Source organism: Mus musculus, chromosome 8 (genome assembly GCF_000001635.26).
Source record: "Mus musculus strain C57BL/6J chromosome 8, GRCm38.p6 C57BL/6J".
Classification (NCBI taxonomy): domain Eukaryota; kingdom Metazoa; phylum Chordata; class Mammalia; order Rodentia; family Muridae; genus Mus; species Mus musculus.
The window spans coordinates 123,278,135-123,305,426 of record NC_000074.6 but is presented as its reverse complement, the minus strand read 5'-3'; the positions used below and the strand labels follow the sequence as shown (position 1 = coordinate 123,305,426).

At 48.0% G+C, this 27,292-nt stretch overlaps 1 protein-coding gene across 9 annotated transcripts in view; it reads left to right on the top strand.

Annotated features, from left to right (window-relative positions):
• Positions 1 to 27,292, top strand: part of Fanca (Fanconi anemia, complementation group A) — a 52,358-nt gene that overhangs the window by 13,225 nt on the left and 11,841 nt on the right. For 4 of the 9 annotated variants that reach the window (XM_006530661.4, XM_006530662.4, NM_016925.3 and 1 more), the window contains 20 exons: positions 98 to 174; positions 548 to 689; positions 1,002 to 1,135; positions 5,307 to 5,417; positions 7,422 to 7,517; positions 7,601 to 7,660; positions 9,045 to 9,133; positions 10,235 to 10,295; positions 10,372 to 10,421; positions 13,954 to 14,030; positions 15,515 to 15,628; positions 15,930 to 16,066; positions 16,633 to 16,703; positions 16,945 to 17,041; positions 17,176 to 17,366; positions 18,876 to 18,957; positions 21,242 to 21,418; positions 22,736 to 22,809; positions 24,107 to 24,235; positions 27,083 to 27,167. In XM_006530661.4, the coding sequence (XP_006530724.1) occupies positions 98 to 174; positions 548 to 689; positions 1,002 to 1,135; positions 5,307 to 5,417; positions 7,422 to 7,517; positions 7,601 to 7,660; positions 9,045 to 9,133; positions 10,235 to 10,295; positions 10,372 to 10,421; positions 13,954 to 14,030; positions 15,515 to 15,628; positions 15,930 to 16,066; positions 16,633 to 16,703; positions 16,945 to 17,041; positions 17,176 to 17,366; positions 18,876 to 18,957; positions 21,242 to 21,418; positions 22,736 to 22,809; positions 24,107 to 24,235; positions 27,083 to 27,167 (2,054 nt within the window). Of the gene's footprint in view, positions 1 to 97; positions 175 to 547; positions 690 to 1,001; positions 1,136 to 5,306; positions 5,418 to 7,421; positions 7,518 to 7,600; positions 7,661 to 9,044; positions 9,134 to 10,234; positions 10,296 to 10,371; positions 10,422 to 13,953; positions 14,033 to 15,514; positions 15,629 to 15,929; positions 16,067 to 16,632; positions 16,704 to 16,944; positions 17,042 to 17,175; positions 17,367 to 18,875; positions 18,958 to 21,241; positions 21,419 to 22,666; positions 22,691 to 22,735; positions 22,810 to 23,956; positions 24,236 to 27,082; positions 27,168 to 27,292 lie in introns of those variants that run through there. The other 5 variants (XR_387732.4, XM_006530664.4, XR_003947233.1 and 2 more) reach the window with 5 other exon arrangements.

The following is a 27,292-nucleotide window of genomic DNA, read 5'->3' as shown; positions in this document are numbered from 1 at the left end:
AGGGTATTTTGGATGGTTGGTTGCTTGGTTGGTTGGGTTGTTTGTTTGTTTGTTTTAAAATAAACGCTGACTTGAAGTTTTTGTGTTTCCTCCCCAGTGTCTGATGCCATTCAGATGCAGAAAGAGTGGAGCTTTGCAAAGACACATCATCTGCTCACGGATCTGCACTGCAGGGTGAGTGTGGGGTTGGTCCACTCCGTGCAGCAGGACTTCAGGGGGAAGACTGGGTCAGTGGCTCCCGTGGGCACTGCACATGTGAGAAGGTTCCAGAGTCTCCAGCAGGAGACTGTACTCACCAGGACGGTAGTTCAGGATCAGGAGAGGGAACTTGCCATTGGGCAGAGCCTTTTCCTTCTCAGAACAAGAATTCTTCCGGCCACTGCTGACCACTGCAGAGAGGAGAAATATGGCAGCCACTGTTGAGGCTCCTCGTGAAGTCTGCACTTCTCTGGTGTTGGAGTGGAGGGGCTAGACAGAGCGGAAGAGCTGGCGCCTGCCTGGCAATGGCATACTGGGATTTTGAAAGGAGCTGGGACTGTTATTCCAGGTTTTGGCGACCCTGGGTCCAGAGGAGTCAGTTGGCCGTTTGCAGGAAGTCCTGGAGATGCAGGAGGTTAACTGGCAACATGTGCTCTCCTGTGTGTCTACCCTGGTCGTCTGCTTTCCCGAGGCACAGCAGTTGGTTAAAGGTATGTATGTGTTCATGGGAGCCCTGTCACACTTGTGATTTGCATGCAGATGTGAGTCTTGTCCCACACTGTAGAGGCTGAGCAGGCACACGACTGAAGCCTGTCACTCACTAAGAACTTAATAGAACCCTGTCTGCATGTGTGTCACACTGTGTGAGTGCTCCTTCTGTGTGACTGAGGCAGCTTGTGTCCAGCATGAGGTGGCTGTTGCCATGCGAGGAGAGCCTAGCTCAGATACTCAGTCACCAGCAAAGCTCTTGTTATGTGAGTGACCTGCCCTCGCCTGCTTCTGACTGTGTCCTAATCTCACAGGTTGGGTAGCCTCTTTGATGGCCCGGGCCTTTGAGAGCTACCACCTAGACAGCATGGTCACTGCGTTCCTGATCGTGCGCCAGGCTACTCTGGAGGGCCCCTATGTATTCCCATCCTATGCAGATTGGTTCAAGGTGAGTTACCCGGGAAGCAGGTTATCTGACAAACTGAGAGCTTTGGTTGCGGGGCGGAGGGAACTGCGGGTAACAGAGGCGAGTGTGGCAAGCTTGGCCGAGGCAGATCCTCGCTCATGCATGTTTCCAGAAGCTGTCTACTATGCTCTGCACACAACCCAGCTCTGCATCCTCAGCAGTCGCCTGTTGGGTGGCATCTCGTTTACTGGAACCTTCCTAAGATAGGAGACTGCTCAGCAAGAGTAGGAGCAGTAGCGCCTTCTTTGTGTCAAACACACTGCTTGCTTTTTCCTGAAGGTTCTGAGGTGTGCGCCTCGTCCTTACATGGACCCTACTTACATGTCCGTCTTCTGCGTTTGGCTGCAACCCGTGTTTCTGTCTGCGCAGTGCTGCTGAGCCTGAGAGTCATCAGACTCACCTTGCAAGGGCTTTGAAAGTTCAGATCTCAGGTCACCCCGGGAGTGTTGAGTCTGTGCTCCTAAGGTGAAGTCTGCAGGGAAATCCTTGGTCAGCTGGTGTGGATACAGGTTTAGACTGGTGTGAGTGTGTGTGTGTGTGTGTGTGTGTGTGTACGCACGTGTGCACACATGTGCATGCACTATGGGTTCCAGGAATCACTCAGTATGTGAGAGTTGCAACACTTTGAGCTGTTAAGACATCTTGGCTGTTTGGAATTTTTTTTGTTTTTGTTTTTGTTTTTTCGAGACAGGGTTTCTCTGTATAACTCACTTTGTAGACCAGGCTGGCCTCAAACTTAGAAATCCACCTGCCTCTGCCTCCCAAGTGCTGGGATTAGAGGCGTGCGCCACCACGCCCGGCGCCTGTTTGTTTTTAATAATAATGTCTCACTATCTAGCTTTGGTTAGCCTGGAGCTCACTATGTAGACAAGGCTGGCCTCAAATTCAGAAATCCACCCGCCTCTGCCGCCTGAGTTCTGGGATTAAAGACATGTGCTACCATGCTCCACTTCATATTCTTATTTCTTTTTGTGTGTGTGTGAGAGAGGGAGAGGGAAGGAGACAGAGACAGAGCAGGGGGTGGGAGAAAGGAAGGGAGTTTAGTTTATTTTTGTTTGGTTTTTGTTTTGGGTTTTTTTTTTTTTTGACACAGGGTTTCTCTGTCTAACCTTAACTGTTCTGGAACTCAAGACCAGACTGGGCTCAAACTCAGAGATCTGAACAGCAAATGCTCTTAATCGCTAACTCCTCCTTTTAACCTTTTTTTAATTTTAATTTTTAATTTTATTTTCTTATGTTTATGAGTGTTTTAGTTGCATGTATATCTATATACCTGTGTGTGCTTGGTACAATGAGGCCAGAAGAGGGCTTTGGATTCCCTGGGGCCACCATGTGGGTTCTGAGAATTGAAACCAGGTCCTCTGGAAGAGCAGCCAATGCTCTTAACCTCTGTGTCATTTCTTCAGCCATCCCTTATTTTACTTTTATTGTTGTTGATTTGTTGAAAAGATGTGCTTGTTTTTTGGTTTTTGTTTGTTTGCTTTTTTCTTGTTTTACTTTTTAAAATCAGCTTCATCAGGATATAACTTAGAGCTGGGAAGAAGGTTCAGTGGGTAAAATATCTCTCGCGCAAGCATGAGGACGCCACATTCAAAAGCCCTGAAGCCAACTGAAGTCAATAGCACACACCTCCACGGCAGCACATGGACACAGAGCACACAGGGATTCCGTTATCTCCTATCATGTGGGGTCCAGGTCATCAGATCGGACCATTTCCCTGGCTCATTCAAAAAAAGATGTAATTTAAAATGTACCCAACTTACCCTGTGTTGTTGGTTGCATTTTAGTTGTCTATATTTTTATGTTTAGTATTTGAGTGCCTGTTTTATTATTCTTAATTTGTGTGTGTGTGTGTGTGTGTGTGTGTGTGTGTGTGTGTTTGTGTATAACTATGCACGCACATAAACGGTAGTCTGAGGGAGGCCAGAGAAGGCCCTTAGAAGTCCTTCCTGTTTACCATTCTTGAGGCAGTCAGACCTGGGAGAGGGGAGCCTAAAAATGAAGTGGAGTAAATTCTTATGCTACAGCCAACTTAATCCAGAGCATCACTTTATCCTCTGAGGGTTAATAAAGGTCACCTGAGTAGAGTTCTCATGAGTTCACGCTGTAAATAACCACAAGGACAAGCCCAAGGCGGAGATGTGGTTTTCCGTAGAGGCGAATAAACGAGTAACAGTGGCCAGCTGGAATGGCTAATCGAAATTAAACCCAGCCCTATTTGCTACTCCTGGGAGGGGCAGGGACGCACACGCAAGAGTAAGTCCACGGTTCTGAAGAATCTAAGGTCACATGACTCTTGTCTTTTCTCACAAGCACTCAGACTCCTCACTCGGATCCATTCTTGGACAAGTTTCCAATCTTTGCCGCCATCTGTGTGATCTCAGGTTGTCAGGCCTGTGTACAAATGCCCTTATCAATTGAGTCATCTTGATGTCTTGATCTGTCGTTTTAGGTCAGAGTCAACTATGTTGCTGGGCATCTACTTATTTTTTGTTTTTTTTTTCTTTTTACATATTTTTTTATTTCGTTTCTATGAGTGCACTGTTGCTCTCTTCAGACACACCAGACAAGGACATCAGATCCCATTACAGATGGCTATGTGCCACCATATGATTGGTGGGAATTGAACTCAAGACCTCTGAAAGAACAGTCAGCGCCCTTAACCGCTGAGCCATCTCTCCAGCCCTACATATTTTTTAAAACTATTAATGCTGAAGAGATGGCTCAGCTGCTCAGAAGACTGCCTGCTCTTCCAGAGGTCTTGAGTTCAAGCCCTAACACCCATGTAGTGGCTCACAATCTGTAATGGGGTCTGATGCTCTCTTCTGGTGTGCAAGCATACAGGCAGACAAAACACCCATATACATAAAATAAAAATAAATTTAAAAAAATAATAAATGTAAGCTGAAATGTTATGACATATGCCTTTAATGCCAGCATCCAGATGGCAAAGTAGGTAGATCTCTTGAGTTTGAGGTTACATGGTGAATTCAGGAATGAGAACTTGTCACACATGTATACAAACACAACAAACCAACAAAACCTACTAGTTTAGCTCAGCAGTGTTGTTGTATCGTATCATAGTCGTTAGTTAGATGTAATTTTACTTAGTTTAAAAAATAATTTTATGCCAGTGCCTGGCAAACACAGAAGTGGATGCTCACAGTCAGCTATTGGATGGAACACAGGGCCCCCAATGGAGGAGCTAGAGAACGCACCCAAGGAGCTGAAGGGGCCTGCAACCCTATAGGTGGAACAACAATATGAACTAACCAGTACCCCCCAGAGCTCTTGACTCTAGCTGCATATGCAGCAGAAGATGGCGTAGTCGGCCATCAGTGGGAAGAGAGGCCCATTGATTGGTCTTGCAAACTTTATATGTCCCAGTACAGGGGAACACCGGGGCCAAGAAGTGGGAGTGGGTGGGTAGGGGAGCAGGGTTGGGAGGAAGGTATAGGGGACTTTTGGGATAGCATTTGAAATGTAAATGAAGAGAATACCTAATAAAAAGTTGGAAAATTTTTTTATTGGGCTGGAGAGATGATTCAGTAGTAAAGAGCACTGACTGCTCTTCTAGAGGTCTTGAGTTCAAATCCCAACAACCACATGGTGGCTCACAACCATCTGTAATGAGATCTGATGCCTTCTTCTGGTGTGTCTGGAGACAGCTACAGTGTACTTACATATAGTAAAATAAATAAATCTTGGGGATGGAACGAGAAGGAAAATATTTTTGTATTATTTTGTGATACTTGATATATGTGTGTGTGTCTATCTGCACCAGCCGGGCTCTTACCTGCACCAGCCAGGCTCTATTTGTACCCTCTCTTTGTCAGTGTTGTCTTGAGACAGGGTTTCACATTTAGTCTAATCTGCCCTGGAACTCACCATGCATCCCAGTAGCACTCCTCCCGCCTCAGCCTTCCGAGTACTGGAATTACAGACCTGAGCCTCCACATCCTGTCCAGAGATACTATTTGCTCGGCAGTTGTGACTTCTTTAATAAACTTGGCTCATCCCTGGCACATTTTGAAGTCCGAATCAAAGTAACTTCTCTCTTTTCAGCAGCAGTTTTGTGTCTTAACAGGTGAAGCTACTGAGCACAGAGTGGGCCCCTGGGGCTCATGATCTCTCTCTCTCTCTCTCTCTCTAGGAGTCCTTTGGGAGCTCACATGGCTACCACAGCTGCAGCAAGAAAACACTGGTCTTCCTCTTCAAGTTCCTGTCTGACCTCGTGCCCTGGGAAGCCCCTCGGTACATGCAGGTAAGGAGCCGACAGCTGCATCCCAAGGCTGTCTGCTTGTGATGTCCTAGCTATAAGGGTCACCCCAGCCTCCTCTGTAGATCACGCTGAGCCAGGGCTGCTTTCTGCGCTTCTCCAGACAGTTCAGGCGATGCCCAGCATTGATGTATTCTACCAGCGTGTAATAGACTGCCCACCGCGTAGGCTCTCAGAAGGATGGGCAGGTCCAGGTGGGGTCTGGGAGGAAGAGTGACTGGGAGATCTGCGCTTCTCCAGACAGTTCAGGCGATGCCCAGCATTGATGTACAGTGAGCCCGCACAGGCACCTAGGAGCACCCACACTCCCAGAAGAGGGAGTCAGATTTCATTACGGATGATTGTTAGCCACCATGTGGTTGCTGGGATTTGAACTTAGGACCTTCGGGAAGAGCAGTTGGTGCTCTTAACCACTGAGCCATCTCTCCAGCCCCTGGTTTCTTTTTAATAAAAGGGGTTTATGTAAGTTACTGTTGGGACATTTGTAACAAGTCTGTGACGGCGTTCACTTTGAATCCCAGCATTTGGGAGGCAGAGGTGGAATCATCACAGGTGTGAGAGAGGTCTGCTCGGCACAGGCGCTCTGGGACAGCCTGGGCTGCTTTGTGAGACAGTGTCTCAAAATGAGAAGAGCAACAAGTCCTGAGGCCAGAGATAGTGGCCCAGTGCTGTAGTCCCAACATTTCAGAGGCAAAGTCGAGAGGATCCTAAGTTCTGTCCAGGCCTCCGCAGCAAGATGCTGTCTCAAACTCCCAAAGAGTCTGAAGCTGGGCATGGTGGTATACGGTCTCAGCCACTCAAGGCCTGGCCATGAGACCTCAGGAGCCCAGGAACTCAAATCCATCGTGAGGAGCAGTGGAACCCCATCTCAAACAGGAGGGAAGGCTTGCCGGTGTTATTTTCTTTTTATCAGCTAACCCTGTCCCCCACTTATTTTGGGGCTGCGCTGGGTACGTGAAGCTCTGATGCTCTATTTTTGTCAAGTTTGATTTACCTTCCAAAGAGAACAGGGATACATGGGCAAGGGGACTGGCAGATTTCAGTCATCACGGGAAACCATCTTCGTATACATTATTGTTTGTGGCCAAGCTAACCGTTCTTTAAGACTGTCAGGTGCTGGTATAGGTAATAGGGCTGTGACCGACACACACTCTCGAGAACACACAAGCACACACACAGCATTGTTGTTGTATCCTGTCCTGAGTGCCTCAGTGTCTCAGCCTTCAGCTCTGAGAAGGGAGAGGTCTGGACACCGAGAGCCTTTCTTCCCCCTCTCTGACTCTAACCAAACGTACATGGAATGTGAAGTCATTGTGCACACCTGTGAGCACATTCTACCTGTGTTCCCTGTCATCTTTGAGAAATATTCTTCCTTCGTGTCTTCTGACCCCTCCTCGTGCTGTGGAGCATGGCCGTCTGGCTCAAAGCCCTCACTGGACTTGTGGTTCTCAATCGTAGCACTGTGGTCAGTTTCCTATAAACTCGGCCAGAGCATGTTGTGCAATCACAGGCGTGACTCCGCATGGACCGACTCTGCTCATGCAGTGTCTTCTCTAGACGGCAGGGACCGTGGTGTGGAGCTGCTGGTGTCCACAGAGCTCTCTAGCCTTGCTTTCCCTCCCACTCACAGAACCAGCCACAGTACAGTATTCTTCATTTTCTCCCAAGAACGAAGGGCCTTCTCTTGTGGGTTTTTTAGGGACACTATCACTATATACCTCTGGCTAGACTAGAACTTGCTATGTAGGCCAGGCTGGCCTTGAACTTGGCATGATCCTTTTACCCCTGCCTCCTGTGTGCTGGGCTACGGGTGTGCGTCATCACAACAGACTCCTTGTGAGTTGATGTCAATAGTTACACGTCTCATGCCTGCTAGCGACCATCTCTTACCATCAACACTGTACCCCACTAGCAAGTACCACTCAGGTCCCCGGGATGCGCGCCATGCTCGCCCTCAGCCTGACACTGCTGTGCTGTGCTCTCTTGCAGGTGCATATTTTCCACCCACCCCTGGTGCCAAGCAAGTACCACTCCCTCCTTACAGACTACATCTCCTTGGCCAAGACAAGACTTGCTGACCTCAAGGCAAGTCTGTTCCCTGCCCTATTCTTGCCTGGAAGCATCCAGTGCCCGCCTTTGTCCTCACCTGCTTGTTTACCCCTCTGAAGGTTTCCCTGGAGAATGTGGGGCTCTACGAGGATTTGTCATCCCCTGGGGACATTGCCGAGGTAATGAACGTTGCTTTTGGTCGACCCATGGTCTTTGGGTCCCTTGCCTCTGGGCCTGAGTATTTTGACCCTCCACAACCTCCACTTGGTTCATCTCTGGTGAGGCTGGCTTGGCTGTTTTCCTGAAAGTGTTTTGTTTGTACTGTCTGTCTTTGTTTGACCACACTAGCAGAGGAGAATGGCCTGTGCCGCACGTAGTGAATGCTCTTCGGAATTTTTTTTTTTTTTTACATTTTTAAAAATTAGCTTAATTTTATTTATCTACTTTTTTGTTGTTGTTGTTCTTTCAACACGAGGTCTCTTTGTGTAGCATGGCTGACCTGGCACTCAATCTATAGACTGGACTGGCCTCAGACTCAGAGATTTGCCTGCCTCTGCCTTCAGAGTGCTGGGACTAAAGGCGTGCGCCCCCACCAACCAACCTGAGCTGATTTTTTATGGTGCAGAGGTTAGAACAGAACCCACAGGAATTGGTTCTCTCTTCTCAGCTCGTAGATCCTGAGGGTTGAACAGCAGCTTGGTGGCAAACGCTTTGCCTCCTGGACCAGCTTGCTTGGCCCATTTTTATTTTTTATAAAATATGTCAGAAGAATGGGCCATGCATGTGCACATGTGGTGGTCAGAGGACAGCTTTGTGTTTTCTCCCAGGCCTGTATGGCAGGCACCATGACCCACTGAGCCATTTTGCCTCTCTCTGTTTCCGTCTTCCCCATTTTCTTATCATGTGACTCGGACTGGCTTTAAACTCCTCAGTCTCCTGGAAACTTGGAGTATTTGCCACCACACCTAGCTTTGACATTTAACAATGTTTTCTACAGGTTTATTTATTTTTATTTATATGAGAACACTATCACTCCCCTCAGACACACCAGAAGAGGGCATCAGATCCCATTACAGATGGCTGTGAGATTGCTGGGATTTGAACTCAGGACCTCTGGAAGAGCAGTCAGTGTTCTTACCTGCTGAGCCATCTCTCCAGCCCCAACATTTAGTAATTTTTTTAAATCTCAAAGTTAAGCCTCAATTCTAGCCCATCCCACCTCAAAGCCTTCCTCTTTCTCGTCTTGGTAGAGGAAGAGAGAGAGAGAGAGAGAGAGAGAGAGAGAGAGAGAGAGAGAGAGAGAGAGAAGCAGAGGCTTGAGCGAGTGCAGTTGGAAGATGGCACTGGCTTTTGGAGCTAAGCTGACCCTTAGGGCTCGTGTGTCCACACAGCAGGGCCTGGGGATCTGGGAATGTTCTAGGCTGAATGGTGCCCATCTCACCCTTTACCGCTGCGGTGTGTAACACTCAGAGCAGCCGGAGCCAAGTTGGTGCCTGGTTTGCCTGCTTCTTTACGCGCTTTCAAATCTTCTTTCTTTCTCTCTCCCGCCCTGTATGGACCTAGCGTGAGAGCCAAGCGGTGCAGGATGTTAAGAAGGCCATCATGGTGTTTGAACAAACAGGGAAGATCCCAATGCCTGTCCTGGAGGCCAGGTAGGTACAGGCTGCAGGGAGCACCTGCCAACTATAGCATATACAGATGCAGGGGAGCACCTCCGACTACAGCATGTTCAGCTGCAGGGGAGCATCTGCCCACTGCAGCATGTTTGAGACATGGCCATGCCGGCAGTACTTTACTGGGCATCTTGAAGTTGGTCCCCTTTTGCTCTCAAGGTCACATGGGGATGGAGGGGTCATATTCTATCATGGGAGACGGGCCGGTGTGGATGCTGTGTCAAAGATGATGTCTGAGGTGGCATAGAATGAGGGCAGGTCTATGTCTGATTTTGATCTGAAACTCAATGTAGAACAGGCTGGCTTCAAACTCACTGCCTGCCTCGGTCCTAAGATTGAAGGCATGTGCCTCCACGTCAAGCCTGTTCACTTCTGCGACAGCACATGGTGCCTCCATATTTGAAACAGGCAATAGATGGTGCCTAATTGAAGCCATGTGGGAATAAAGGATTACTGACTTACTGGTTAGCAACAGAGTTTCACTTGCTTCTGGGGTGACCAGTGTGGACGCAGCCTGGGGAACTGGGAGCTTTATTGAATTCATTGTGAACCCTGAACATCTTGTATTGTGATTGCTGTCAGTGTTGGTGACCTGAGCCCAGCTTATCACCTCCAAGCAGAAAGTCCATGGCGACCCCACCGCAACCCCTATTATCTTAGAATAGTGAAGACAAAATATCTTAGAAACATGGATCAAGCCTAGATGTGGTGGCACACACCTTTAATCCCAGCACTTCAGAAGCAGAGGCAGGAGGATCTCTGTGAGTTTCAGGCCAACCAGCAGTGCTAAGATATTGAGAAATTGTCTCAATAAAACAAAACAAATCAAAGCCCACATGATGAGTGTTTGGGCCTGGCGGCACCCACTTGTAACCTCAGTGCTTGAGACATGGGGACATAGAACAGGATCTTAGGCCTTTGTCACGTTAGTGCGTTTGAGGCTAATGGGGCTACATAAGACTCCCATCTTACAAAATGAAATGAGTCAAACAGAGAGGAAATCCTTGGGATGTGAGTGGCTTAGAGGGAGAAGCCTTTCGCCTGCGCTCATCATAGTGTGTCTACCTTTCTATGCCACAGCATATTCAGGAGGCCCTACTATGTGTCACACTTCCTCCCCACGCTGCTTGCTCCGAGAGTGGTGAGTGCATCTTGGCTTCTTCGGTGTCTGGGCAGACCTTTCCCTGCCCCCACTCACAGGACTTCTCTCCTCATAGCTCCCAGAGGTTCCTGACCCCCGGGTGGCCTTGATAGAGACCCTGAAGAGGTAAGCAAGGACTTCCACAGGGCTGCTCTGTGTCCAGTGGGTGTTGTGTGGTTGGGTAGATGGTTTTTGGTTTTTTAAGACGGGGTTTCTCTGTAGCCCTGGCTATCCTGGACTTGATTTGTAGACCAGGCTAGCCTCCAACTCCATCTTCCTCTACTTCCCAAGTGCTGGGATTAAAGGCATGTGCCTCCACACTAGGCTTTTCCAATGGGTTTTAATGGGACAAAGAATTTCAGTAGAGAAAATTTATCACACATGTGTTTTATTCTTAAAATAATTGGCGTGCTGGGCGTGGTGACGCACGCCTTTAATCCCAGCACTCAGGAGGCAGAGGCAGGCGGATTTCTGAGTTCGAGGCCAGCCTGGTCTACAAAGTGAGTCCCAGGACAGCCAGGGCTACACAGAGAAACCCTGTCACGAAAAACCAAAAAAAAAAAAAAAAAGATAATTGACTCCAAATTAATTGGTCATGATCGTTTAGAAAAACAGACTGGTTCTAACTATATAGCTCCTTCCCATTATTCTTCACTGAGGTTTTAGGATAATTGATCTGGGAACTAGAGCCAATGTATCGATCAGCCATGGCAAGAGGTGGATTCAGAAGACAGGATAAGAGCCCTGGAAGGCCTCTCATTCAGAGGTGCAGGAACGAGCTCTGATTATGTGCAGAGCATGCAGCCTCGTCTGGCTTGCCCACACGACGGCCTCCAGCAGCCAACTGCTTCATGTCTGAAAGGTCTCCCTTCCTGAGGGATGCGGGAAGCTACCTCTAGTTTTCATTAGACTTAGGATGTAACGGGACCCACAAGAAGATAAAAAGGGTACAGAGCCGGGATAGTAAAAATTATTTTTCATATTTCATAGTAAGATTATTTCTTCGGCTAGTGAGGTGACTCAGTGGGGGGGCTTACTGTCAGTCACTCCAGACAACCTGAGTCCAATCCCTGGGACCAAAACGGTGGAAGGAGATACCATTGCTGAGATTCTAATTTATTTATATATTTGTCATCATATTTATTTATTCACTTATTTGAAATAGAGGATTATTTAGTAGCTCTGGGACTCAAGAGGTACCCCTATCTCTGCCTCCTGAGTGCTGGGATTAAAGCAGGTACCCTCACTCTGGCCTTTATTATATAGAATATTTAACATATTTGCAGTCCTTCCTCCCACAGTGTTGCCTGAGCCTTAGCGTATGTAAGAGCCACAGATAGGTAAAGAGCTGCGAGCGCCATCCTTTATACTCTGGACAGCCGTTGCGGTCATTACCTTCCAAGTATGGTTGGTTGCCTGCAGCAGCCCACATAAGACAGGCCCTGTGTATAGCCAGTCACAGAGTGAGGTAGTCATATTCCTTTCTGCTGAACTACTGGTTATTGATAGATCCTGCTGAGCCCACAAGGCTCCAAGAGAATGTTCCCAATCCATTTCACCCCTCGTTAAATTCAGCGGGTCACAAAGCTATACAAATAGACATGAACAGGGGAGGTGGGGCGTGGGGGGTGGAGTAGTCAGATTACATCATGGCCATGTGTGAATTTGTCAAACAGGTTTAAATCATGAAAAGGAACTCAAATGAAAAGGAACTCACATACACAGAAAAGTAAAGCTAGATTTAAAGCATCTAACTGTTTAGCATCCATGACGTTTTACTTCAGTTGGCCATGTCGTACACTTGAAACAAAACATAATTGGTCTCTGTTGGAAGGATATCGTGCAAATGTATAAAGTTCTGTTTTTAAAAAAACAAACACCACAAGCCATCTGTCTTAGTTAGGGTTTTACTGCTGTGAAGAGACACCATGACCAAGGCAAGTCTGAGAAAGACAAACATTTAATGGGGGCTGGCTTACAGTTTTAGAGGTTCAGTCCATTATCATCATGGTGGGAAGCATGGCAGCATCCAGGCAGACGAGGTGCTGGAGGAGCCAAGAGGCAGCCAGAAAGGGACTTGATCCAAAGGCAGCCAGAAAGGGACTGACTCATCTGCACTGGGTGGAACTGGAGTATAGGACATCAGAGTCCACCCCCAGAGTGACACACTTCCTCTGACAAGGCCACACCTCCTAACAGTGCCACTTCCCATGGGCCAGGCATATTCAAACTACCACACCATCCTTATGTTGCTGTCTTTTGAAACAGTCTCATGTAGCCCACACTTGAGCTTATCATGTAGCTAAGGTTAGCCTAGAACTGCCGATTCTCCTGCTCCATCTCCCAAGCGCAGAGTACAGGTATCCACACTACACCTGCTTTTACTTGTTTTGAGACAGGTCTTACTGTGCAGCTCAGGCTAACCTCCCTACATCTGTCTCTTCTTAAGTGCTAAGATTACAGGCATGGACCACCATGTCTGATCTCAACTCCATTTAGTGCCTGTATCTCTAGTCCTCTCAGGTACCGTGGCTGCTTTTAGTATCTTAATATATGAATTGGTTAACTTCTTTCTGTTTGCTGAGTCAAAGATTCTGCTCTGCTGAAGGGTTAGCAGAATGTGGTATGAAAACATTAGTTGGCTGACTTTCACAGAGTCATAGCCATTGGCTGTGGACCCAGTTTTGTAAATGATTATTAGTTTGGTCCGAGGCTTGCTTGCTTTCCTTCTCTTCTCTTCTCTTCTCTTCTCTTCTCTTCTCTTCTCTTCTCTTCTCTTCTCTTTTCTTTTTAGGTTTCTTTTATTTCAAGCTGGGCCCCGTGGTACATCCAGTACTTGAAAGGTAGAAGCAGGAAGTAGAGGCAGGCTCATGTCTGTGAGTTTGAGGAGAGCTTGGTCTTCATAATAAGTTCCAGGTCTGCCAGGGCTACATAGTGAGATTTTCTCATCAAAACAAACAACCAATAAAAAAAAAAAAAAAAACCCAAAAGTTTTATTTCATCTAGTTTTTTGTTTTTGTTTTTGTTTTTTCTTCTTGTGGTACTGGAAATAGAACCCAAGCCCTGTGTGCACCAGGCAAGGGCTCTACCACTGAGCTACACTCCTGCTCCTCTGCAAGTGTCCTTCGCTGACAGTGTTTGTCATAGTGACGTAGAAGTGTTGATAGGAACCAGGGCTGTCTGGGTTTGCAGTGACATTGGCCACAGCCACCTGGCAGGGTGGACCTACCCAGGCGTCTCACTGAGTAACACGTGGCTTTGGGTGCCGCTGGAAATAACACACAGAGAGAGGTCAGCACAGATAGTCTCGTGGAACTGAGGCTGCCTCAGTCCTACCTTCTGAGACTGGCAAAATTCAAACGGGAGGCTGTGCTCCAGAGAAAAAGACCGTCCCAAACAGACAGTCCAGAACCATCATGAGAGAGACAGTCTAGAGATGGTCGCACAGGCTGCTGCATGTCACCTGAAGATTTTAATGATTTTTAACTAATAAGTGGCTAGGGATGTAGCCCTGTGGTAGACCGTTTGCCTAGTGGATTCATTCCCAGCACCAGAAAAAAGGACTAAAACACGAAATGATACAGTGTGCACTGTCGGGGTGGCTCTGGAACCGAAACACTGTCATAGCTGATGGTGACATTGCTTCCTTTTTATCTAGAGCAGATAAGATTCCCTCCTCGATCTACGATGCCTACCGGAAAGCCTGTGCCTCTGCTGAGAAGCAGCAGCCTGAAAGTAAGGCTCTTGGTCACCTTCAGTTCCTGTACTTTCCATTCCTGTGACATGCTGGTCACCTGCATCCGTCTTCAGTGGACTGATTTTTCTCACCCAGGTTCGGCAGACTTGTGATTTTGCCTGCCCATGGTACCTGGGGACCAAACAATGAGCTCATGGGCTTATTGTCTTGGAGGGCTTGACAGTTAGCCACGCCCCTACCTTCTAGGAAGCATGGTGTACAACCTGCTCTGTATTTGATGTCTCCATGAACAGTTTAGGGCCACAGCATACTGCAGTCAAGCACGGTTATTCTCTAACTGGACAGTTTGCTTGTAGTATGTTAGAGGGTTTTTTATTTTATATATGTGTATGTGTTATTGCCTATTGTATGTCTGCATCGTGTGTATGCCCGGGGTCTGCAGAGGCCAGGAGAGGGGGTTGGATCTCTAGTACAGACAGACGGTGATGATCCACCACGTGGAATCAAACCCAGCAGCCTGGGTTGGGGATATCTGTACCTATGAGAACAGTGATAGAGCTGCTTGGCCCTGGGAAGCCGTGACCCGTGAGCTGACGTCCCTGCCAAGTGGGGCTGGCATGTCCAACCATTCCTCAGTGCCGTGTGGCTCTGTCAGCAGTGAGGGGGCATCTAGAGAAGGAGCCAGTGTTCAGGTTTGGTCTTTGCAGCTTAAACTATTTATTAAACAGGGTCTTCTGTATCCTTGGCTGGCCTTGAACTTCTGAGCCTTCTGCCTCCACCTGTCAAGCGCTGGGATTACAGGCATGTGCTCATCCCCAGTTTCATGTGTAGGACTGGCATGGAGCCCAGGGCTTTGTGCACGCTGAGCAAGCATTCCGTGTGTGTGTGTGTGTGTGTGTGTGTGTGTGTGTGTGTGTGTGTGTGTGTGTGTGTGTGTGTGTGACAGTTATATATGTTACTTTTTTGTAATTTTTAAAATTATTTTTTGTATATGGATGTTTTGCTGCAATATGTGTGTGGTGCCCTCAGAGGCCAGCAGAGGGCATCAGAGACTGGAGCTACAGATGGTTGCGAGCCACAGCTTGTTTGTTGGGACTCAGACTCAGGTTCTCTGGAAGCAAGCACCGCTCTTAATCCCTGAGCCATCTCTCCAAGCTCCTCCTCCTTTTTGTGTGTTGCTAGGAGTTAAACCCAGTGCTTTGAGCGTTATAGGCACATGTTCCATTTTGAATGACATCTCCTGTCTCAGTGCTTTCATTTTTGATACTGTATGTGATTTCCACCATCATCAAAGAGAAGGCCTTCCAGAGACAGTGCCCGCTCTCCACACAATGCAGTGCACATCTGACATACACAGCTGTGGTGCTCAGTAATGGTGCACATCTGTGGTGCACATCTGTGGTGCTCAGCCGTGGTGCTCGGCCACACTTCCCCAAGCATATGAGCTTTTTGTATTTATAATAATGTCACTGAGTGTGACTCCCATTTGACCTAATCTTTAAAATGTCCCTCCCTGGTTCAGATGCCACCTCGGCTCAAAGGACAGAGGCCGACTGTGCCAAAGAGCCCCTGGGACTGCTCACAGCAGCACTGGAAGAGCTCAGAGCTTTAATGACAGACCCGACCCAATACAGTGGTAAGACTCGGGATGAGGCAGTGTGTGGTAGTGCTTGTGCTCCGGGTGCCTGCGTGCCACCATAGTGACAGGCTGGCTGGCTCATTCCTGGAGATCGGTATTTGGCAGGTGAACCTGCCCAAAGACTAGACTGAGTGGGGATTCAGAGTGATGGGGACGATGTGGCCACCCTTCCATTCAGAGCAGGCTCCAAGTTGGGTGTGACAGCTTGGCCAGTGCTCCCTAGCGTCTTGTGAGGCCACGCTGTCGCTTGGTTACATCGTTCTTTCCATGCCTTACATAACTGCATGTGTGTTTGCAGTTATTTCTGCTCAGGTGGCCGTGGTTTCTGAAAAACTAAATGCTGTTCTGGGACACAGGAATGATGGTGGCAGCCTCCAGAGAGCAAAGATTCAGCTCAGTGTCCTTCCTTCCACACTGCAGAAGCAGGACCAGGCGGTAAGTCCATGAGGCCTCAGGACCCAGTGGTGGCCTTTCTTAGATTGTGTAAAAGGTGTGTCACGGTGAGATGTTGAGCACTCAGGCAATGGCCATGCCACTGTTGGTCAAGCCCAATGTGGGATTACAGGTGTGCTGGGCTTACAGCTGTGTTCCACCACCTCGTTGTTGCATTTTAAAGAAGCCCTTGTGACAAAAACTGTTTGTAGCACCAGAGCCCATAATGTTTACTCTTCTGTCCTTCACAGTCAGTGTTTTCCTGTCTTCCCACGAAGCAGCTTCAAGTTTCTAGCTTGTGTGGTAACATGGTACACTGATCCCGTCCTCTGATTTGGTACCAACTTGCAATGTAACTTCTTTTCTAAATGCAAGCCTGACAGCCTGAGTTTGATCTCCATTTCCCATAAGCTGGAAGCAGACGACTGGCTGGACCACACACACACATCCACAACACAAAATATATAAAAATCACATGCAGCCTTTGCTATGGTCCTTGCTGTATAGGCCTGCTTCCTGTCGCTCGCAGATGTGAGGCCATGGCCTCACAGTGATGTGTCTCTTCCCAGGTTGTGGATCTCCTGCTGACAGCCTTCTGTCAGAACCTAATGGCAGCCTCTAGCTTTGTGCCCCCAGAGAGGTAAGGGATATTTTTTGCATCTGTCCTGGGGCACTGGGACCACAGGCCAAGCAGGGTGAGCTCTGTTCCCAAGGTGGATGACGAGGCCGAGCTTGTCAGCTAGGGATGCCATTGAAGACTGATGTTCTGTGTTATATAAAGACCACTGTTTGGAAAAGCCCTGGCCCTTTCACAGGCCTAGACTGATATGGAAACAATGTACAGAGCTCTAACCAGACAGTGACTTGTCCTCTGCCTGCAGGCAGAGCCCCTGGGCTGTCCTTTTCGTGAGGACCCTTTGTGGACACGTGCTTCTCCCTGCAGTTCTCACTCGGCTCCGCCAGCTGCTCCGCCACCAGGTAGGCAGGCGCCTGCATGCTGCAGGTCACTTCCCGAGGCTGCACGGAGCCTAGACTGAATGCCAGCTGCTGCTCTTCAGTGGTTTTGAGCCACCTAGCTAGGGAGCAGACTGATAACGCTCTCCTTGTTCCAGGGCCAGAGCTTGAGCACCTCTCATGTCCTGGGCTTGGCTGCTCTTGCTGTCCATCTGGGCGAGTGCAGGTCCATGCTTCCAGAGGTGGATCCAGATGTTCTTGCTCCTTCTGCCGGCAGCCTCTGTGTCCCTGACTTCTTAAACAGCCTCCTGACCTGCCGCACGAGGGACTCTCTGCTCTTCTGCATGAAGTAAGCCATTCCTGAGTCTCCCAGCAGTTGTCTTCCCCTCTTAAAAAGTGACAAGTAAATTATGAGAGGCCTCAGGCTGGGGAAATGGCTCAGTGGTTCAGAACACTGGCTGTTCTTCCAGAGGACCCAGGTTCTATTCCAGCCCCACGTGGCAGCTCACATCTATTTCCAACTCCAGTTAAAGAGAGTCTGACTCCCTTCCAACTAGGGGAGAATAGTTAGGTCACCTCTTCTGCTGACACAAGGGTTCCTCAAGATCCATCAAGAGGAAAGAGCAGAATATGAAATTCTCTAATGCTGCTGCTTAGGAAGGGACGTGTAAGAGGAGGCAACAAAGCTGGGCGCTGGTGGCGCACTTTTAATCCCAGCACTCGGGAGGCAGAGGCAGGCGGATCTCTGAGTCTGAGGCAGCCTGATCTACAGTGTGAGTTCCGGGAGAGCTGGGGCTGCACAGAGAAGCCATGTCTGTAAAACAAAACAGAAACTAAACGGAGACAGTGGATGAGCGTGCACTGCGTTTCCGGCCGGCTCTAATGTTGAGTCATCTGTAGCTCACAGATGTTGTGGCGTGCCTTGCTCACTGGGGTTTACATCTCACGCAGCGCTATCTCTTGTTGCTTGTGACATTCATGGGCTCCTTGGGATGGGTGTTAGGCTGCCCAGACCTGGATGGTGATGCCGGCTCGGCACCGTCCCTGCCTCAGTTTCCCTTTCCTTCTTGCTGCTTCCATCCTTGGAGTCCCCAAGTCCTAGCTTTGGTCTGTGTCATTGTCTGCCTGCACGCAGCGGTGCGGCTGGTTGTGTCTGCTAGCCACCGAGCTGTACTGCAGCCGAGACTGTCCCTGTCCTGTCCTTGTCCTGTCCCTGTCCTGGGGCAGACGCTCTTTTCACCTAAGGCATGGGACATGATTTCTCTGTAGCTCTTCAGACTCTTCCACAGAAAAAGAAAACAAAATTAAAAACCCCACAAGTGATGCTCACAAGAGCAGGAGGCCCCTGCACCTCCTTCCTGGCTGTGCCTTTCACTGAATGACAGAGAGCCAGGCAGGGTGTGTGTCGTTTCTCCTGAGTCTCGGTATGGCTCTTCACACACACCCAGCCAGTGCCTTTGCTCACACGGGCTGTGTGTCTGTCCTGTCTCTGCCTTCAGTGTGTATGTGAGTTCTTTTTTAAAATGCTTTTTTTTCCCCAAGATTTATTTATTTTATGTATGTGAGTACACTGTTGCTGTCTTCAGACACATCAGAAGAGGGCATTGGATCCCATTACAGATGGTTGTGAGCCACCATGTGGTTGCTGGGAATTGAACTCAGGACCTCTGGAAGAGCAGTCAGTGTTCTTAACCCCTGAGCCACCTCTCCAGCCCAGATGTGAGTTCTTGGAGGTAGCATAGCGTCTTCCCCTCAGGAGGCACTGAGCCTGGAAGCAAGGTGTTCTAACTGTCCTTCAGATTATGTGATCTCAGGCCATGTTGTCTAGTGACCTCAGTTTACTTCTCCCTCGCTGCAGCTTCTGCACAGCAGCGGTTTCTTACTGTTTGTGCAAGTTCTCTGCCCTGCGCAACTGTTTGTCTCCAGGTCTGATCAAAAAGGTACGTGTTTCACATTCCAGCTTTTAACCTGAAGGTGTCTGGCTTCTGCGGCTTTCTTGTGTTTATCTCAGCACACGTGTGGATGACATGTCTGGTTGACTCTGGGATAACCTGTCTGTCTGTCTGTCTGTCTGCATGGGGAGGATTTCATGCTGAATACTGCTGCTGCATCTCCTTATGTAATCAAACTGGGGCTAAGATAACAGCTGGTCAGTAGATGCTATTCCTTTGAGTAGATCCTGATATTTATAGCACAAGTAAGTTAAAAGGTAATAATTCATTAAAAAGAAAAAAAAAGAGGAGTCTTGCCCTTACACCACAGTTATCCCTGTTTGCTTGTGGAGGCTTGTCTGTCTGTCTGTTCGTTTGGCTGGTTGGGTTTTGTTTTTCAATACTAGGATCTCTCACATGTCCTAAGCAAGTGCCCACCACCAGGCTATTAGCCCAGCCCTCCTTTTCCTGAGCTTTGCTGAGCGCCTCTTGGGTATGAAGCCTGGATCGTGACTGTGAGCTCCACATCCGAGATAACAGAGAGAAAATCTGAGATGTGGATATGGGGGGATTGTGAAAATTGGGCTCTTTTTGTTCATTTGTTGTTGTAAGATTGAGTTCTAATTATGTGTGAGGGCAAGGAGTACAGACGCCAGTAGAGGCCAGAAGAGGTCAGCTTGAGTGACAGGCAGTTGTGAGCCACCCAACATGGGTGCTAGAAACTATACTCTGGTTTTTATAACAGAGCAGCAATAGCTGAGAGTGGTGTCACACACCTTTAATCTCAGCACTCAGGAGGCAGAGTCAGGCAGATCTCTGAGTTCAAAGCCAGCCTGCTCTACAGAGCAAGTTCTAGGACAGCCAGGGCTGCACAGACAAACCCTGTCTGGAAGAAAAAAAAAAAAAGGAAAGGAAAGGGAGCAAGAAAGGAAGAAAAAAATACAAATACAGCAGCAAGAAACCTTAGCCATTCAGCCATCTCTCCAGCTCCAGAGTTTTAGGCCATGCTAGATGGAATAGAGAAATTTGATCTCAATGAATGAATGAATGACCCAAAAAGGAGGGGTGACTAGCAAGACAGCTCCATGGGTAAAGATGCTAGCTGCCAAGTCTAGGGAACTGGGTACAATCCTGGAAAACCATATGTTGGAAGGCAACAACCAGCTCCTATGAGCTAACCTCTGACCTCCACACATGCTTTTTCTTAAACACACACACACACACTAAATAAATGAGATTAGAAAGATGATCAGTACTTGTGAGCGCTTGTTTCATTGGAAGGATTAGAGGTTGGATTCTAGCACTTACGCAAAATTCAACACAACCTCCTGGTCTCTGTAAGCTTGCACACACACACGTGCACACATATACACACACACATGCGTGCACATACACAGCGCGCTCACGCACTCACACATTAAAAATGAGAATCTTAAATAACAGGGCTGATGGTGTAGCTCAGTTAGTCACGTGCTTGCCTAATAAAAAGCCCTGAATTTGATCCCCAGCACCAGATAAACCACAGTGCCCAGTTTATACCAAGATGTGGCATACCTTGTAACCTCAACACTCAGGAGCTGATGATCAAAAGGTCCTGATAAAAAAACCTCAGTCATTCTTGACCATGTAACGGGGTTGAGGCTAGCTTGGGCTTCCTGTGACTCTGTCTCCAAATAATAAAATAATAAAAAGACTCAACAGGCAAGCTTTTGAAGAGTCTCTGTACTCATAAGCCCTGCCCAGATAAATGAAGTCATTCCTGAAGCATCCTAGGAATTTGGGCTACATCCATGCTTTGAGAGACCTGGTTCTAGGGCCTAGGTGCAGATTGAAGACCCAGCATGGTCTTGTGCAAAGGGTTGCGCACTTGAATAGTCAAGTTCGTGTTAAATAGGGGCCGAGAGTCCTCTCCGTCTCCCTGATAAGCAAGAAATGCTCTCAATGTGTCACTGAGGAGACCCTTCTGGTGTCATTGCTGCTTGGCTAGCTCAGGGTGTGTGTGTGTGTGTGTGTGTGTGTGTGTGTGTGTGTGTGTGTGTGTGTGACAGTACAGGTGTAGGGCAGCCTGCATGCACTGAAGGGGCTCAGCAAGGCCAGGGCTAAGGGAGACCCCAGGGAGACCTGCTCTGCTTCCCTGCTCCTCCTGCGCCCCTGCTCATGATGTGCTGTGTCTGTCAGGGCTGTAATGGGTTCACAAGAAGGTGGCAGGTAAGATGCCCTGGTGGGCGTGGTCCCTGGGTGTGCCCCTGTGAATGTTTCATACTGGCTGTGAACTTCTCCCTGTCTGTTTCAGTTTCAGTTCGTTGTGTTAAGATTGTTCCCAGAGGCCAGAGCACCTTGTGCTCCAGAGCATGCAGCTTGCGTCCCCTGGAGACCTCTGTACCTTCCTTCTGCAGACTGGCAGCGTGCTGCGCTCTCTCTGTGGAGACGGGACAGCTTCCAAGAGCTCCTGAAGGACAAGGAATTTTATGTAGGTTTCCCTGTCTTCCACTGTTTCACATGGCCTGACTGCCTCTGTGTGTGTGTGTGTGTGTGTGTGTGTGTGTGCGTGTCTGCCTGTCTGTCTGTCTGTTTCTATGTTTGTGTTCCTGTTTACCTTGGCCTTTGTCCAAGTGGAAATGCATGGAGGGTTGGTCTATAATGTGTTGTTGTTGTTGTTGTTATAGAAAATAAGATTTTGAGATCTGGTGTGTGAGATTGCTTTAAGAATTTTCATAAGAAGAAACAAAATATAAGATGCCATGAATATTTGAAGCAGAGTATTACATCAAGGTTATGGGTTTTTGTTTGGTTGCTTGGTTGGTTGGTCGTTTCGGACAGGATCTCACTAGCCCTGGCTGGCCTGGAACTCCCTATGTAGACCACGTTGGCCTCAAACTCACACAGGCCTCAAACTCACACAGATCCCCTGCCTCTTCCTCGAGTGCTGGGATTAAACACTGCCCAGTTTATACCAAGATTTGTTCCCCCAACTCCTGGCCTATAAAATAATTTCTTTTCTTATCAGATAACAATTTAGCTAGGCACAAGCTAATTGATTAAAAGTGAAGAGCCGGGCAGTGGTGGTGCACACCTTTAATCCCAGCACTTGGGAGGCAGAGGCAGGCAGATTTCTGAGTTCGAGGCCAGCCTGGTCTACAAAGTGAATTCCAGGACAGCCAGGGCTACACAGAGAAACCCTGTCTCGAAAAACCAAAAAAAAAAAAAAAAAAAAGTGAAGAGCATGCTGGGTAAGAGACTAGTGCGGCCAAGTGTGGCAGCACATGCCTGTGAGCCCAGCACGTGGGGAACTGAAACAGGATTGCCACGAGTTTGAGGCCAGCCTTAGGTTCAGAGTGAGGACTGTCGCAAACAAAATGTGCTGGTTTCAACAGTTTTAATGTCATACTCAGAGCTTTCCATAATGCAACAATGCACCAGTTTTCCAATTCATTACAACATGGAGCACAGAGGTTTGCAGAGGTTTTTGTTGGTTTGGTTGGGTTGGGTTGGGTTGGGTTTTCTGTTAGTGGTGTGGTGGTGCTGGGAGTGGTTTTTGGGTTTTCGTTTTGGTTTTTTGGCTTTTCAAGACAGGGTTTCTCTGTGTCTCTGGCTGTCCTGGAACCTGCTCTATAGACCAGGCTGGCCTCGAACTCACAGAGATCCGCCTGCCTCTGCTCCCCAGTGCTGGGGTTAATGGTGTGTGCCACCACGCCCAGCTCAGACCTTTGTTTTTAAGGTTAACTGACAAATGCTTATGAACAGTGTGGTTTGTTTCATCCCTGCCCTGAACGTTCCTGTGGCTCAGTTAACTTACAGAGATTGGGTACAGCTGGAACTGGAAATTCAACCTGAAGCGGATGTTCTCTCAGACATGGAAAGGTAAGCCGGCCACTGAAGCATCACCACAGCCTGTCCATACAGCCGTCCTGAGTGACGGACGTTCCGGTTAACTGAGGAGCGCGTGAGCACACCCTCAGCCATTCACTTCTTTATTGAGAAACCACAGACCCATGTGCCAACATGCCCCAGACGCTGGGGTTACAGCGTAACAAAGACATGCTACATATATACATATATATATATATATATATATATATATATATATATATATATATAGTACCCTTGTACAGATAAAGACAAATGAGGTCTATGCAGGGAACCTAAACCCACCAGAGCCTATATTGAGAGAATGTATATATGTATGTGTATGCACACACACATACTTTTTTTTTTCTGTGCACTTTGGTAAAACCACAGTAGACACAATGAGTGGTCTGAGGCTATAAAATAGGCCCTGTAAGAACAAGTGACCACTTGGGCTGTCTGATTGAGGTAATGGGGGTATATGGGTGGGCAGGCTCCTAGGAGTTACTTGAGGTAGGCACTAGAAACTGAGTGCATCGTGACAGGATGCTGTTGTTAAAGGCCTCATAACTTCGCTTTAAAAAATTATTTACTTTTATTTGATATGTATGGGTGTGTGTGTGTGTGTGCGCACGCGTGAGTGACCTGCAGGGGTCAGAAGAAGGTGGTAGATATTTTGGAACTAAAGTTGCAGACAGATGCAGCTGCCACATCAGTGCTGGGATGTGAACCTAGGTCCTTTGCCAAAGCAGCCAGAGCTCTTAAAAGCTGAGCCGCCTCACCAGGCTCAGGCTCAAGTTTTAACCCCTTGGGTCACTGTTATCTTGAGATCGTATTTAGACTTTTTTTTTAAGAAGTGTTTTAGGGGTTCCCCGCCCACCCCTCTTTTTGCTGGAAGCGAAGGCTTTTTCCATGCTAGGGAAGCTCCCCACAGATGGCTCCATTCCCAGCCATCCTCCCTGCTTTAGTCACACTCCTAATGCTTGAGATATCAGCCCACATGGACAAAGTGCCTCTCCGTGAACCTCGCCTGGTCTTTGTGGTGTGAGCTACCTCACTTGTGTTTGGCTGTTTCCACTTAAAACAGTCACCATGTCCTTGAGGCCCTTCCCTGGTGCATAGGAAAGACGGCTTGGCCACAGCTCTGTCCCCTGTCTTGCAGACAATGGATCCTCACTCACCTGTGAGCTCTCAGGCTGCTGGGGCTAGCTCCCACTGCCCAGTCACTGGCACTGTGTTCTTCTGAGAGAGACCACTTCAGGATGGTTACAAAGTGTTGCTCAGTGTTGACCTCGGCCTTCCACCATTGCAGACATGACTTCCATCAATGGGCAATCTATGAGCGCTACTTGCCAGCTCCGACGGCTTTGGGCGGCTGTGGTGGAGACCTGGAAGAGGCGTGCACAGTCCTTGTCAGCGAGATCATGGACTTCCACCAAAGGTCAGCCACACAGTCCTCAAACCTCCTGCTCTCTGCTAGTGACAGCACGGGTCAGCACAACTCAAAGAAACTCAGTGTCGTCTTCTGTGTGGAATTCCTCAGTCATTGAAACTCACACCATGGCTTCTTCATGGTGATCATTCATGTCCGTGCAATAGCACTGTAGGAAGTTACTTGTCCAGGGTCTCACTCTGTAGCCGACTCATCTAGAATTCAATCTTTCAGTCTCAGCCTCCTGAGGGTTACAGCAAAGTGAAACTGGTCAGTCCCCTCTTCCCCTTCGTCTCTTGAGCAACTCTGGAGGAGGCGTATATTGCATGTGCCTGTGACTGCTGCGCAGACCCCCAGCCCTTAGCAGTCTACCTCTTGCCGGCAGAGCTGCCTGCTCTGGGCATTTCATAGAAACAGAATCGCATGTGGGATGTGTTCCTGGCTTAAGCACTGGGCAGATATTTTCAGGGTCCATCCATGCAGTAGTATTTCATCCCTTTATGGATATGTGATGCTACCGAGCTGCTGGGAGCTTAGGCCACCCGGGTCCTCTCTTGAAGGAAGCTGAAGGGGAAGAGCAGTGGTGGGAGCAAGACTTGGCCTTGCAAGAGATTAGGGTTGCCTTCTATGATGACATTTCCGTCACACTGAAGCAGAAGCTGCAGGCCTCTGGGCGAATCAACACCTGTTGCTTAACAGCAGGAGACTAAGTAACTGGTAGGGCGGCTACAGCAGGGGACTACATAACTGGTATGGCTTCTCTCTCTCTTGCCCAATAGCCTTGTGCCTCTGCCTCTTGCTTGCCAGGCTGGAGGGAGGTTTGGAGCAATAAACTTGTATTGAACCAAGCAAGAGACGAGTCAAGATCACAGAAGGAAACAGTTTTACACAAGCAAATGTACATAAACACATACACACATTCATATACACATTCATGCACACACGTTCATATACCTACATACACTCCTGTTGGGTCCAACCAACTACTTATCTCATATCTACATACTTAGATACACACATCCATACTTACATATGCAGATGGAGCAAAAGCCCAGCTGCCAGCACAGAAAGAACTCAGTCATTCTGGGTGAAAAATGAGCTCCAACCTTTACTGCACAGAGAAAGGAGAAGCTTCTACCTTTTTATTGCGAAATGAATTAAACCCGAGTCTGTAAGAAGAAAGCGCTGTCCTCTTTAGTAAGACAGCCTGCCTTGTTACGCAAAGCCCTGCTCCTCCATCTCATGGTGAGGAGAAGCCTGCTGCTCTCTCTGTAGCTTCTTCTTTGTCTTTCTCTCTGCATTCTGCATACTGTTCTCTTCCTCTTCCTTCCAATTCTGTCCTCTCCTTTTGCCACCTAATGACATTTCTAGGGTTTTTTTGTACCTTTTTAGGAGAATAGATCACATGGTAATTTACCACAAGTTTAAACAAATTCAAATCATAAATTGCATAAGATGTTTACAACAGAGATGTTTGTATGTGTTTCCATTGAAGCCAGTTATCTAACTGGACATTCATTTTCTCTCACTAGCTCCACAGGTTCATTGAAAATTAGTGTAAGTTAACGGTGAGGTTTTATATCAGAGAGTTCTAGTTGTAGCCCTAACTATAAAAGGCTTAATAATTACTAGTTTAATTTTAGGAATTCTTATAGAATCATCACTAGGAATTAATAAATCACCTATTTGTTTGTATAGCATCACTATAAAACAGTCCATCTTCGCTGGTCTGCATAAAATCTGCCCAGCAGGGTGGGCTAATGCAGAAGGATTATTATATTAATAAGGACAGGAAAGGCATATCAGCTGCAGGAATCAAACCCTGAGATTTGTCCCTCAGGTCTTGCATACAGGGCCATAGTTCACAATCCATGATGAATCCGTCTCAGGAAGACCGCCTGCTAGCCATAGCCTTTCCGAGATGGCTCCCGACACTAAACAGTATACATCATCTTTATAATCATCTTTATCATCCCATGTCCATCAGTAGGCATTTGGTTACTTCTGCTGTTTTATTTTTATTTTGTCTAAAGACATAGTCTCACTGTGTAGCTTTGTCTAGCCTAGAACTTGATATGTCGATTAGGCTGACCTTGAACTCCCAGAAATCCTCCTGCCTGCACATCTTCTTTTCAGTGTGACTGTAAATAGAAGGACTGGCTTTTTTAAAAATTATTCATGGATAACGTATAGAAATACAGCTGAGGTTTGTTTATTGACGTAGCAAACTCAGTTCCTTTCTGCAGCTTCTTTCTGAGTGAGTTGCTCAGGCTTTATTGCCTGTGAAGTCATGTCCCTCGTTGGTGACACCCTGCAGCTTTGTGCCATTGTCAAGGGTATGATTAGTTAGCAGATGGTAAACCTCGGACGAGAAAGCACACTTGGTTGTGGTAAATTTTTCTTCCCTTAAAAACAAAGGTAGGTGTGTGTGTGTGTGTGTGTGTGTGTGTGTGTGTGTGTGTGTGTGTGTGTCTATGCTCAAACACAAATGCAGAAGCCAGGAGAGGGTGTCGGTCGGCCACTTGGAGTGGACACACATTCTTAACCACTGAGCTGTCCCTCAGACACTCCCCTTTCTTTAGATAAGCTTTTGCAGTTTAGCCATGGCTGGCCTGGAACTTGCTGTGTTGGCCAAGTTGGCATCAAACTTGCAGTCATCCTCCTGTCTCTGCCTCTTGAGTGCAGAAGGTGCATGCATGTGTCCTGCCATTCTTTCCTTTGTTGGTAGTCGGTAGTTTCGTGCTGTCAGTTACCCGCAGACGCTCCGCTGTGGAGATGGGGGGAGGGAGGGGCACCACAGCCAGCTCTGCTGACGGCACCGCAGCAGCACTGAGCAGGCTCCTGTTTCCTTCTCAGTTCGAGGAGTTACAATCACTCAGAGGACTCAGACCTGGTTCTTGGTGGCCGCACAGGAAACAAGGATATTCTTTCCAGGCTACAGGTGAGTGAGAGGACAGAGCTCCATGTGTTTGCTGCAGCAAACCTGCCCTCTGCTAAGGTATTTATGACGTTTGCATAACGGTGCCCGACTCAGCAGAACTGGGTGAGAGCCTGCATTGTCCACAC